At 42.7% G+C, this 13172-nt stretch overlaps 2 protein-coding genes across 2 annotated transcripts; both read left to right on the top strand.

The window, feature by feature from the left end:
* Positions 1-2046: 2046 nt before the first annotated feature.
* LOC121761401 (protein STICHEL-like 2) lies at positions 2047-6356 on the top strand. Its single transcript, XM_042157049.1, has 7 exons — positions 2047-2264; positions 2868-4407; positions 4481-4703; positions 4857-5036; positions 5254-5463; positions 5531-5981; positions 6138-6356. The coding sequence occupies exons 2-7, from the start codon at positions 2929-2931 to the stop codon at positions 6226-6228; spliced, it is 2634 nt and encodes an 877-aa protein (XP_042012983.1). The 5' UTR covers positions 2047-2264; positions 2868-2928; the 3' UTR covers positions 6229-6356.
* A 3072-nt stretch (positions 6357-9428) lies between these two features.
* LOC121762101 (MA3 DOMAIN-CONTAINING TRANSLATION REGULATORY FACTOR 1-like) lies at positions 9429-13167 on the top strand. Its single transcript, XM_042157869.1, has 4 exons — positions 9429-9681; positions 9802-10089; positions 11003-11097; positions 11213-13167. Exons 2-4 carry the CDS (start codon positions 9825-9827, stop codon positions 12989-12991), a joined length of 2139 nt encoding a protein of 712 aa, XP_042013803.1. The 5' UTR covers positions 9429-9681; positions 9802-9824; the 3' UTR covers positions 12992-13167.
* Positions 13168-13172: the final 5 nt, after the last annotated feature.

Consider the following 13172-nt stretch of genomic DNA (forward strand, 5'->3'; position numbering starts at 1 on the left):
GACCGCCTAGCGCTAGGCGATTTTTAATTCCGAAAAACCGCTCGGCGGTTTTCGGAGGCTGCAATGGTTCGCCTAGCGACCGCCTAGCGCCGGCGCTCGGCTAGGCGGTGCGCTAGGCGCCATTGTGGATAGCCTTAACAAATATATACAAAATGAAATAATTAACAATCACACAATATACGAAATTTAATTTACGAGACATATACGGGAAAAGTTTAATGATAATATTAAAATTTTAAAAAAGTACAATAATTTAAAAAAATACATTAATTTAAAAAAAATACTATAATAAAAAGGAGTGCCAATTCACTCCTCGTCTCCGTCGTCGCCGCCTCCGTCGTCGCCGCCTCCGTCGTTGTCGCCACCATCGCCGCCGCCGCCGCCACCACCGCCGGTCTCCCTCCGTGCCGCCTCCAACTCGTCCAGCAGGCTCATGAGCAAGGTTTGAAGCACGCTCTTCTCCACGGGATCCGTCGCCACCCGCCATTCGGCCATCGTATTGATCAACTGAGCGCGCGTTTGGGCGCGAGCGAAGAATTTGAGATCCTCGGTGGATTGGCCAAGGGGGGATGCCGACTGGATCTCCTGGGAAGCCCCGACGTTCCCCCTCGCCTCCCGCTGAGCGCGCTTGCGCCCCATCGGGCGAGGTCGGCCATCGACCGAACGCGGCGTGGGGAACTCCTGCGTCGTCTCGGGGAGGTCGTGGGAACCACCGCTGCTGCCGCTGAAATCGCCGGTGTAGTTCAGTCGTTGCTTCTTCGGCCAGCCAGAGTCGACACCTACTCGGAACTTCTCGGACTCGTTCAGCACAAGATAGCAGTTCCAGTAGGTGAAGTCCTTGTATACCCCCTTCAGTGGGAAGGCTTTCTCAGCTATTCTCCTCCAGTCCTTCTCCGTTTGGCCACTGCTTATCATGCGGAGTGCGTTGGTGTACAAACCCGAAAATCGGGAGACCGCACCCCTGATTCGGTTCCAGGCCTTCCGGCAGTCCTCCCCTCCGGGCAAAATCTCATGTAGGCTGCTGCTATCTTGCCCCACATGTTGACGATCCTCTGCTCGTTCGAAACGAGAGGATCGTCGCAAACACTCACCCACGCCTTGCAGAGCGCGACGTTCTCCTCGTCCGTCCACCTCCTCCGTACCTCCTCCTCACCCGGCTGCGACGACTCGCCGACCTTCTTCTTGCCCTTCTTCGCGGGGGCGCCACGCACCCGCTCTGCCCCCCTTCAACGAGAGTTTCCGGAGCTCCGGGAGTATCAAACACTAAGTCATCTAAGGAGAAACTATCAAACCCCAAGGGCGTTTGGGTCGATGTGTGCGATGAACCAGTCGAAAAATCTAAACTGGGGCGATAGACATCCCCCGCCGTCGCCGGGGACCCCCCATAAGTCCACTGTGTAGCCGGTACTACCCCCGGAGTCCCCTGTGTCGGCGGTACCCCCACGGGCATCATCTGCATCCCGGGTGTCCATCCCGGTGGTGCCCACCCCGGTACAGCCGGAAACCCCCCCGGCGGACTCCCCCCCGTTGGCATCCCGGAATACATCTGCTGCCACGGGTACATGTTGTAGTACCCGGGCATCTGACCCCATCCACTTCCCACGGGGATCGACGGAGTTTGTGACCCGCTACTCCCGGAACTAGGCTCGTTGTTGAGATCCATTTCCCTTGTTGATCTTGTACAGAAATTAAGATAGAGAGAGTACTCGTTAAAACAAGTGGTGCGAATGAAAATGACGAGCAAAGCGCGTATATATAGTGTTTCGGAAAAAAAAAAAATTTCGCGCTAGGCGGTGCGCTGGGCGATCCGGGCGCTGCAATAGCGCCGAGCGGACCGCCTAGCGCACCGCCCAGCGCCACGCGACCGCCCAGCGCTGCGCGGTTTCTCTCTCCATTCGCCCGCTGGGCGACTGCAATAGACCGCCCAGCGCCGGCGCTCGACTGGACGGCATTGTGGATGGTCTCATAGACCAAAGCAATTAAACCCATTTCATCCCAATTAATAAATAAAATAAGAAATTAAAAAAGGAGAAGAGAATCGACATCACGTGCGTTCAAGAAGGATTCTCTCTTCTCCCCCATTTTCACCACCACCGTCACTCTCTCGTTTGTTTAAGTGCGACTTATGTTGTATGGGAAAAAAATGTAATCTAGGCTTGTGGGTCTTCCGAAATCCTCGCTTTTTCGTTTGAATTTTTTTCTTCTTGTGGTGGGTTCCAAGGGCAAGCAGACAACGTAGTTATAGCTTCTTCTTCAATCCACAGGTTTTGTGTGTTTTTTCCTTTCAAATTTTTGTCCTTTTTTGCCTTGTTTTAACTTTTAACAATGTATGAAGTTTTATATAGTGTGCAGCACGATGGTAAATATTGTCAATATTTGTATTCCAATTGTTTATGTTTCCTCTTTTCAAATTTCAAGACTGTTCCATTATTTAATCTTGCTGGGGCAGAAGTGTAGCTGTGTAGGTGGGATTTTTAATATATTCTCATAGATTTTTTTTTATAGTTTTTATATTCACATTTGTTCTCTTTTCTGCGTTTGTGTGTTTCAGGTAAAAATGGTGACAATTGTGGTTTTTTTTGAACTATTGATGTTGTGTGAAAAAAAGTGGTACATTCTGCTGTACTTATTGTATGTTGCTTTCTAATTAAATTGCTTTGCCTCCCTTACAGTTAGCTTCTTTATTACTTGTAAGTACACACAGTCAAAATCATAGCTTTTGAATGATTGAAGTTTGTGTATATCTTTGACTAGCTCTCCTTTTAGCTTGAGAATCTTGTTTGTGCATCTTTTCTTCATGTTCAAGGAAGGTTGAGGTTTAAGTTAAGAATGTCACTATCTGAATGCCTAGTTTTGGTGATTTTCAGGTTGACATTGCAATTCTCTTGACTAGCACATGCTGTAGTGTGGATTGTTTTAGTCTGAGGGATGGATGGTAGGCGGCATTCTGTTGATGTCCCTTTATCGAGAACGTTGATAGCCCTTAGGAGAGTGAGGTCTCTTCGGGATCCATCCACAAACTCCATGAGCAAGTTGAATGCCTTGGTTGATAATGTGAATTGGGAGGCGTATTCGAATGATGCAATCACTTTAGGATTTGAAAATAGAGCGAGTGAGGGTGGTGATGATGGTCTAGGATTAAGAAACTCGGCGCTGTATTATGGTTCCAGAAATAGTAAGTTAGGGGCCATGGTTGGAAAAAAAGAATCCACACACCGGAGGTCGTTGTGTGATGGAGGGATGGATGCACGTCCACTTGACCTGGCGATGGCGTGTGAGAGCAAGGCGTTGAGTGAAAGATACTGTAAGGATTATGGTGACAAGTATTTTTTTGAGTTCACCAGTGCAACACCTTCGGGTGAGGGTGGGGCTTCGTGTAATGAAGGCGATGATGAACTGAGGCAAGTCAAGAAGATGCATGGGTTGTGGCGTTCGGAGCTTGATGGACTGAGCAGTGCAGGGAGCCCATGCTTGTCTTATGGTGAAGCTCGAAAGGAACGTGAAGAAGATGTTGGTTTCATGGAGTCTTGCCATCAAGGATGTGGTATAAGCAGTTGTTGGTCAAGAGGTCGGAAACTTAGAGGACCTAGTCTTCTTGCTGATGTCGAAGAACGGCCTCTTTTGTCGGACGATGCAACGAGAGAGAGCATCGACTCTAGGCACAACTGCGAAGGAGTTAGTCCATATGTGGAAACTCCAAGAAGCCTCTGCCAAAAGTTCATGCCTAAAACATTTGGTGAATTGATAGGGCAAAACAGAGTGGCTACGTCTCTATCAGACGCCGTCTCTAGGAGGCAGATAGCTTCTCTTTATCTCTTCCACGGGCCACGAGGAACTGGGAAAACATCAGCTTCAAGGATCTTCGCTGCTGCATTGAATTGCCTCTGTCCTGAGTCTACAAGACCATGTGGCATATGCAAGGAATGTGTCTTGTTCTTCTCGGGTAGGAGCATGGACGCGAAGGAAGTGGACTCAGTGAGAATCAACAAAATGGAAAGGTGCAGATTGTTAATGAAGATTGCTCGGATCCCTCCTGTTTTATCACGGTTTAAGGTGTATATCATCGAGGAGTGCCATCTGTTGCAGCAGGAGACGTGGGCAGCTATACTGAACGGACTTGTGGAGATTTGTCGACACGTTGTCTTCATAATGGTCACTCCAAATCTTGACAAGCTCCCGCGTTGTGCCTTAACAAAATCCCAAATATTCCATTTCCAGAAGGTTAAGGAAGTTGACATCACCAGCAAGTTGGGGAAGATATGTGCTCAAGAAGCTCTCGATTTCGACCAGGATGCTTTGAGCTTCATAGCAACTAGATCAGATGGTTCGCTGCGTGATGCAGAGATGATGCTCGATCAGCTGAGCTTGCTCGGGAAGAAAATAACAGTTTCATTGGTTCATGAAGTGGTAAGTGCTAAACATTCTTGATTCATTTCGCACTATTGGGATCTTGAGTCTAATTTGTTGTTCGTCGCTGCAGAGTGGAGTAGTTTCTGATGATGAATTGCTCGATTTGCTGTATCTGGCAATGTCATCTGATGCCTCGAACACGGTTAGAAAGGCCAGAGAGCTTATGGGGTCGGGGGTAGATCCGTTGGAGCTTACATCGCAGCTGGCAAGCCTCATAATGGACATTCTTGCCAGAAAGTGCCCCTCTGATGGAGTTTCGGAGACGAGAAGGAAGCTTTTCGGATCAGATAATTGTACTATGATTCATTATACCTTTCCTTCGATTATTGTGATTTTTTAAAAGATGTTGGGCAGTCAGGCTGCATAATGCTACATCTGATGCTATATCAAACCTATGTTAACTGAGGATTTTGCTTTGTTGAGGTAAATAATCTGTTTTTGTTCAGCTGAAGACGACACGCGCCAGCTCAGCCACGCTCTAAAGATACTGTCACAAACCGAGAAACAGCTGAGGATGTCGAACAACCAGATGACTTGGCTGACTGTGGCTCTTCTACAGCTGAGCTCCGCAGCTTCAAACGAGGGGAGCGATCCAAGGCTAAGCACGCGGTCATTACTCCCACAAGGTGAGGACCTGTTATGATGATTTGAAACTCCATACTCCCTCTGTCCCAATAACTGTGGCTCGTAAATTGGATACGTATATTCAGAAAGTTGCATTTTTTGTATTAAGTAGTACTATGGAATCTAGTGTAGATAAGTCACATTTTGTGGGTCAGACCAAAAAGGAAAACGTTCACATTTATTAGGCTTACACTACTATGGCTGACTTGAAATCTGCAGATGGTGATTTCCTGAGCTCGTCTTCAACGAGCGACAGTTTCAAGCGCTCTGTTGGATGTGCTTGTGTGGATGCTGAATCTGCAAACACAAAGTATGACCGTGAAACCCTGGATCTGGTCTGGATACGGGCAGCTGGGATGTGCGCGACTAACTCCCTCAAGAAGTTCCTTCTCAAACGCGGGAACTTGGCATCTGTCCGTCTCTCCCAAGGTAAACCAGCTCGATTCTTGCCTCATGCATCCAAAGCCGAATCATGATTCGCTATAGCTCTGTGCAGCAAGGATTGCAGTGGCAGAGCTCGAGTTTGATCACCCTGACCAAGCGTCTAGGGCTGAGAAGTCGTGGAAGGAGATTGCTGGTGTTCTCCAACATATACTGGGCTACAACGTGGAGCTCAGGATAAACTTGTCTCGTGATGGCTCGAGCAGGAAGGGGAAGGCGAAGAAGCCGTGCCTCAGCTTGCTCAATTGCTCGCGTAGAGTGCTTTTTAGGGTGAAGAAATCCGGTGGCAATGGTTCGAGTAACTCTGGTTCGACTCCCATGACTGTGAGAACGAGGGATAGGTGCGTGGAGACATGCTCCTCCGAGTGTAGCTCTCAGGTTTCGTGCTCATGTTGCCGTAAGAAGGAGATGGTCAAGACCATCCGGAGTAGTGATGGCAACTCGTTGAGTATTGAAGCCGGCGCTCCCAACGCCTCGGTGCCTGATCAGTCGGGATGTAAACCACGGTATGTCCTCTCGTGCACGAGAATCCTCCTTTTTGTACACATCTCGTGTTTCACTATCATATGCATGCACGTGCACAAATTGTTTTTTTTTGGTATTATATCTCGTGTTTCACTATCTTCTGCGGGCACGAGCCTAAGCGCGCTTTTAATATGCAGGCATGGCAGCTACGGCATCACCACGGCTGCGACGGGCGGCTCGTCGACTACTCTACGCCCTACACTGCGCTGCTGCAAAGTGAGTCATTAGAGATGGAGGGAACATCTTGTAGCAAAAACAGCTGATTTATGTTACTAGGAAAAAATCCATGGAATAATATACAACGACTTCTGTTAACTTTTCTTTGAAATTTCATTCATAAAATTTATAGAATTCAATAATAATTTATTAATGCATTATTAGTGACAAATGAATGTTTTTATGAAGTCTGTTTTCCATATTTAGCTAGTAGAACTTTAACCCCAAAACAAGACTAACTAGGGGTCAATCAATCTACAAAATAATACTCTCTCCGTCCCATAGTAATACTAAGCATTCTTTTTCTTCTTCTCTTTTAATATTTTATTGATATGCGGGAAGAATCAATCTACGAAATAATACTATCTCCCTCCCATAGTAATATGCGGGAACTTGGCCTAGTTCATATCCATTTTTGATATTTTTTTTTCTTCTTTTCTTTTACTTTATTATTTATAGGGTCTCACCATCCACTACACAATTTTAACTATTTTTTTCTCTTCCCTCTTACTTTACCATTTATATATTAAAACTCGTGTCAATCTTAAATGACCAATTTTTATGGGATATGGGTAGTATAGTAGTAATAATTACTTATTTAAAAAATAGTAATGCTATACAATTAGTTTAAAGGTTTACCCACCTCAATTAGTATATTTTGGAACTTAAAATTTGTTTTTTCAAGTTCAACCCACCTCGTACTAGGGCGAATTACCATAAAAATTACTCCCGCAATTGTGAGGTGGGTTGAAAATTTTTTTTTTACTAACATTTAAATCAATTGCATAGCATTGCTAATTTTAAAATAAGTAATACTATATTATTTTGTAGATTAATTGACCCCTAGTTAAATTGTGGTCAATCTCACAATTTTAAAAAAATCAATTAGGTTATAACTTTGCCATTTTGTCAATTATCAATCCTGTGCTACTCCTTCCGTCTCACTTCAGGAGGCCCGGTTTACAATTTTTTAGTGTCCCACTTTAAGAGTCTCGGCTGGAATATTTCATAAATGTTAATAGATCTCACATTCCACTAACTTTTTTCTTCTCACGTTTTATCATAAAACTAATAGTATACTATAAGAGTGTACACACTAGGGGAGCCCCGGCGGCCTCCGCGGCTCCCTATTGCTGAGGACACTTGGGAGGAAGATGAAGTGAAGATGAAGTGACATAAATTTGGGGAAGAGGAAGTGAAGAGAGAGATAGAAATTTGGGGAAGATGAAGTGGAGAGAGAGTGTGTGTATTAATTTATGTGTTTTAAATTATGTGTTTTAATTTTTTTAAAACACAAAATTGTGTGGGAATAAATTATGTGTTTTAATTTTTTAAAATTAAATTATGTGTATTTTTCTAATTATTATAGTCCGATAATTTTTATTATAGACTGAATTAAAATGTGCAAATAATTGATAAAATAATGTGATTTGTGGCTTGGGAGTGTCCACTATTACTGTGGACACTTTTTTGTGGCTGTGAAAAAAAAAAGTGGACGTGGACAAAAAAAGTGGCTTGTCCACCAAAGTGTCCTCCTTATCGTGGACACTCTAAAAGTAGGACTCACATAATCACATTCTACTATTTTTTTTCACAAGTTTTTTTTTATATTTCTTAAAACTCGTGTTGAACTCAAATAAAACTCATAATGTGGGATGAAGGGAGTATGATTTAGAAGCCAAAATATTTTAATATAATCTTATATTTCATATTTTTCATACTAAACCCGATAACTTTTGCGAATGATAGTATAAATTTGTAAAAAAAACCATTGATTTCGACTTCATGCCATACACAATATTCTTAAAATACAAAAATATGTGATAATTGAGAAAAAAATATTAAAATTATACTTATAATTGATTATTTTTTAAATTTGTCATAATTTGACCAAATTTAGTTGTTTTTTTCGGCCAATGTGACCTAACAATTTTTGCTACTAGCATCTGATATACTATTTGTTATTACTGTTTAATATGTATAAAAGACTTGTCACATGATAGAAAGAGTTAATGCTATTGTGCAAAATATGCAAATGGATAGTGGAATTCAGATATTGTCTATTCACAATTTCAATAAATTTTAGTTAATTTTGATCCAACATAGTACTTCAATATTTTCCACGAATTAAGACAATTTGTTATCAATTATACGAGGGGATCGCACAATATAACTTACACGAATATTCCTCTTTTTATACCCTATAAATCTCAGTAAATGCACTTAACATAGTCAAATTCAATATATTACTCTAAATATATTTTATTGGAATTATTAAAATTAATTACAATTTATACAAATTAAGTTCATCGCCCCCGTTTGATTTGCACAATTGACTATCTCATTTTGTCTTTAATAAAATGAAACATATTAATTTAGAATATATATGTACATAAAGGATTGTTATACTGCATATTTTAAATGAACACTATTTATGAACATCATTCTCATTAAGGTTATGTTAGCATTAATTATTTTATTTTATCTGTTTGATTTAATAATTAATACTAATATCTTGAAAAAAAATAATTGATGTTTTTTGTTTTAAAATTATATTGAAAATGAACAATTCAAGCTTTGATTTTACTGTTATTTGTAAAATTAATGACATGTGATGTTCTTAATGTATTCACATCAAACTAAAAGAATAAAATGAAAAAAAAACTAATGTGAGTCTAACATAACATTTGTAGTATTACTTTAATCATATAATCGATGAAATTAACTATAAAATGATAAAATTAAGCAAGAATCGAATTATAGAACAAAAAAATACATCCTATAACCGACTTATAATTTGAAATCTTGCAAATAATTATATAATTTTATTTCTTCATCTCCAAGAATGTGAAAAGAAAAATCAACAACGCAATTAGAGAAACTTTACCATATTCTTAATTGCCGTACTAATCACGATTTCATTTCCCTTAATCACATTACTTAATTGACAAGCACCACTACCCAGGGGCACTCCAGTAATTTCACTCCACTCACAACTCCCAAAAACCCTAACCACACCCTTCGCTCGCCGCAACTCACATCCTAAACAAAAAACGCGACTGAAAATGAAATCGTAGGGAATAGCAGAGAACGTAACCGAAGGGAGGCTGCGAAATAACCCGCTTAAAGCGCCAAAGCCACGTGGACGCCCTCATTAGGTGATGACGTGTACACATAACCGAAGCCTCCCTATTTATATCACTTCGTTCTCATCCACTTCCCCTCTCTCTTTCTCTATCTGCAGTTTCTCTCACAGCGCAAAGACAAATAGATACATATACATACAGTTTTCCTCTTCACAGTGATTCCACCGCGGAAATCCGCACGCGCGTTCGTGCACGCAGTGCCGTGTGTTTCTGCGCGTTTCGAGATCGGAGTCTCGATTGCTTCTCCAGTTGCTGCTATTTCCTCTCTTGGCTCGAGATCCGAGCCAAGGACGGAGGAATTTTGGTCGACTCGCGAGAGGTGAGGGATCGCGGAGCCGATTTGAGTTGGTTATTCGATTGGATTAAGCTTCGGATTTTCGATTAGAAATGAAATTGTTGATTATCGCGCTTTTGTTGATGTGTTGCTTGTTTTGGATAGGGTTTTGCTGAGGAGAGGGCGAGATGGCTAGCCGCGAGGGGTTTCTTACGGAGGAGCAGAGGGAGATGCTGAAAATAGCGTCGCAGAATGCGGAGGTGATGTCGTCATTGTCTATGGCGTCGTCGCCTAAATCTCCCGGGCCGAAGTCTCCCGGTCAGAACTCGTCTCTGGTGTTCGAGCACAACCATGTCAAGGCGCCTGGAGGAGGACATTCTGCTGCGGGGGGAGGGGTGGCGGTGAGGCACGTGCGCCGTTCGCACTCGGGGAAAGCTGTTAGAGTGAAGAAGGGTATGCATTTGTGTGTGTATTCTTTTCAGTGTTTTGAGTTTTCATGGCGTTTTGTATATTGGTTGGTGATGTATTTTGTGGATGGTATGTTAATGTTTCTTGGTTAGGTTAGTTAAATATTGTTATGTATTGGTGCTATAAGAAAATGGTGTTTAGTTTTCGCTATGAACTGGATTAGTTGGTATGAACAAGGCTGGCTATATGCTATTTCTTTGGGGGGGATGTGTTCTCATGCTTGAATATAAGGGTATGGGGATTAAAGTAGGCTTTTGGGCACTGAAACTGATGGTTCAGGTCGTGCTTGCTTTATGTTTTTGCGCAAGTTTTTTGTGTCACTAGCTTCTGAATTACCTTAATTTAGCTTTTATATGTTATTTCTGTATTGTTTTTTTTGTCATGATCGATATTCTGTTCTTAGTGTTATAGTATAATGAAACTGTGGAAGATTGTCAGCTGAATGAGGGATGGCATCACAGAGATGTTATGTCTGCTAACTAGTTATCAAGAAATGTTATAGCAATGCTAGATGGTTGACTTCTATCTATATTAATGTATTTCCACATGAAACTGAACCTTGCATCGGTTGGAAAGGCCGCTCTTAGGCAATAGTCCCTATTTATGTGGTTCAGCTTCATCTTTTTTTTGCAGTTGTTTTCAACTTCATTTCAGTCTGATACGCATGTTTTCACAAAAGTATGCTATCAAGCTTTGCTCTTAACGTTTGTGGCTGTGTGAAGGGCCAGTTAGTATTTCTCATCTACATCACCACCTCCCTCTTATGGTTTTATGTCTTGTACTTAATGTCTCATAAAGATATTTTTCATGTTTGATTCTCCATCTTCTCTGAGCCCAAACTCTTCTTTTTCCCTGCTTTTGTTTTGTGTATGCTTAACTTGACTGGTTTTGATAATAGATGGTGCTGGTGGTAAAGGAACCTGGGGAAAATTACTTGACACTGATGGTGAGTCTTTCCTTGATAGGAATGATCCCAACTACGACAGTGGGGAGGTAATAATTATTCTGCTGGTTTCTAAATTCTTTGGCTATTTGGATTCTGGTTATTCTGTCGAAAGAAAGTTCGCAGCTTATTTTAACTATACTGGTTTTTTTATGACTGGAGCAGGAGCCTTATGAGCTTGTTGGATCAACTGTTTCTGATCCGCTGGATGAGTACAAGAAAGCTGTAGTTTCCCTTGTTGAGGAATACTTTAGCACTGGCGATGTTAATGTAGCTGCTTCTGATCTTAGGGAACTCGGATCAAGTGAGTATCATCCGTACTTTATCAAGCGGCTAGTTTCCCTGGCTATGGATAGAAATAACAAAGAGAAGGAGATGGCTTCAGTTTTGCTCTCAGCCCTGTATGCTGATGTCATAAATTCAGCCCAAATTAGTCAGGGTTTTTTCATGCTGCTTGAATCTGCTGATGATCTGACTGTAGACATCTTGGATGCTGTTGATGTCATTGCTTTATTCATTGCTAGAGCAGTGGTAGATGATATTCTACCCCCAGCTTTCATCACCAAGGCCAGAAGACTGCTCCCTGAGAGTTCAAAGGGATTTCAGGTGCTACAAACAGCTGAGAAGAGCTATCTATCAGCTCCACACCATGCGGAGCTTGTTGAAAGACGATGGGGTGGAAGTACTCATTGCAATGCTGATGAGGTGAAGAAAAAGATTGCTGACCTCTTACGAGAATATGTTGAAAGTGGGGATACTTCTGAAGCCTGTAGATGTATTAGACAATTAGGTGTTTCGTTTTTCCATCACGAAGTTGTCAAAAGAGCTCTAGTTATAGCTATGGAGAATCAAAGTGCAGAATCTCTCATTCTAAATTTGCTAAAGGAAGCTGCAGATGAGGGGCTAATAAGTTCAAGCCAGATGGGTAAAGGTTTTAGTCGGTTAGCTGAGAGCCTTGATGATCTCGCCCTTGACATACCTTCTGCCAAGAAAAAGTTTCAGTTCCTTGTTCCCCGTGCCATATCCGAAGGCTGGCTTGATGCATCTTTCATAAAATCTTCAGCTGATGACGGGGTTGGACCAGATGAAAATGATGAGAAATTGAGGCGCTACAAGAAAGAAGTTGTGTCCATAATTCACGAATACTTCCACTCAGATGACATCCCTGAATTAATTCGGAGTCTGGAGGATCTAGGGATGCCCGAATATAATCCAGTTTTTCTCAAGAAACTCATCACTCTGGCAATGGACAGGAAGAACAGAGAGAAGGAAATGGCATCTGTTCTGCTCTCGGCACTTCATATCGAGATCTTCACAACAGAAGACATGGTAAATGGTTTTGTGATGCTATTGGAGTCAGCAGAGGACACTGCCCTCGACATTGTAGATGCATCGAACGAGCTTGCCTTTTTCTTAGCAAGAGCTGTCATAGACGATGTCCTCGCACCCCTGAACTTGGAAGAGATCACCCATTTGCTGCCACCAAAGTGCAGTGGCAGTGAAACTGTGCGCATGGCTAGGTCGCTCATAGCAGCACGCCATGCTGGCGAGAGGATCCTCAGGTGCTGGGGTGGTGGCACTGGCTGGGCTGTGGAGGACGCAAAGGACAAGATCCAGAAGCTCCTCGAGGAATATGAAAGTGGTGGGGTTGTGAGCGAGGCTTGCCAGTGCATCCGCGATCTGGGCATGCCTTTCTTCAACCACGAAGTGGTGAAGAAGGCACTAGTCATGGCGATGGAGAAGAAAAACGACAGGATGCTGGAACTGCTTCAGGAATGCTTCGGCGAGGGCCTGATCACCATCAACCAGATGACGAAAGGTTTCAACAGGATCAAAGACAGCCTCGACGATCTGGCTCTCGACATCCCAAATGCCAAGGATAAGTTCACGTTCTACATGGAACACGCGAAGAAGCACGGTTGGATCCTTCAGTCGTTCGTTTGATATGTGGCGTGGGTTTTTGCTATGCATTTACTTGAGAAGGAACACATACTCTAGCCTTGTTTCTTTCTGCATGTTGTTGCCCTTTTCATTTCTTCCTTTTCTGTACTGGGTGGATGATGATGTGATGATGCTTGATCCTTCCTGATATGTTACACTCTCTGTGTTATCTTTTATAATCTTG

Source organism: Salvia splendens, chromosome 13 (assembly GCF_004379255.2).
Source record: "Salvia splendens isolate huo1 chromosome 13, SspV2, whole genome shotgun sequence".
In the NCBI taxonomy this organism is placed as follows: Eukaryota; Viridiplantae; Streptophyta; class Magnoliopsida; order Lamiales; family Lamiaceae; genus Salvia; species Salvia splendens.

Excerpts from the sequence above, each read along its gene's own strand:
- LOC121761401 (XM_042157049.1), top strand. The coding sequence starts at position 2,929 with ATGGATGGTAGGCGGCATTCTGTTGATGTCCCTTTATCGAGAACGTTG. Across the intron at positions 5,037-5,253 it reads GCGGTCATTACTCCCACAAG|ATGGTGATTTCCTGAGCTCG; the intron begins GTGAGGACCTGT and ends TGAAATCTGCAG. Across the intron at positions 5,464-5,530 it reads ATCTGTCCGTCTCTCCCAAG|CAAGGATTGCAGTGGCAGAG; the intron begins GTAAACCAGCTC and ends AGCTCTGTGCAG.
- LOC121762101 (XM_042157869.1), top strand. The coding sequence starts at position 9,825 with ATGGCTAGCCGCGAGGGGTTTCTTACGGAGGAGCAGAGGGAGATGCTG. Across the intron at positions 10,090-11,002 it reads AGCTGTTAGAGTGAAGAAGG|ATGGTGCTGGTGGTAAAGGA; the intron begins GTATGCATTTGT and ends TTTTGATAATAG. Across the intron at positions 11,098-11,212 it reads CCAACTACGACAGTGGGGAG|GAGCCTTATGAGCTTGTTGG; the intron begins GTAATAATTATT and ends TGACTGGAGCAG.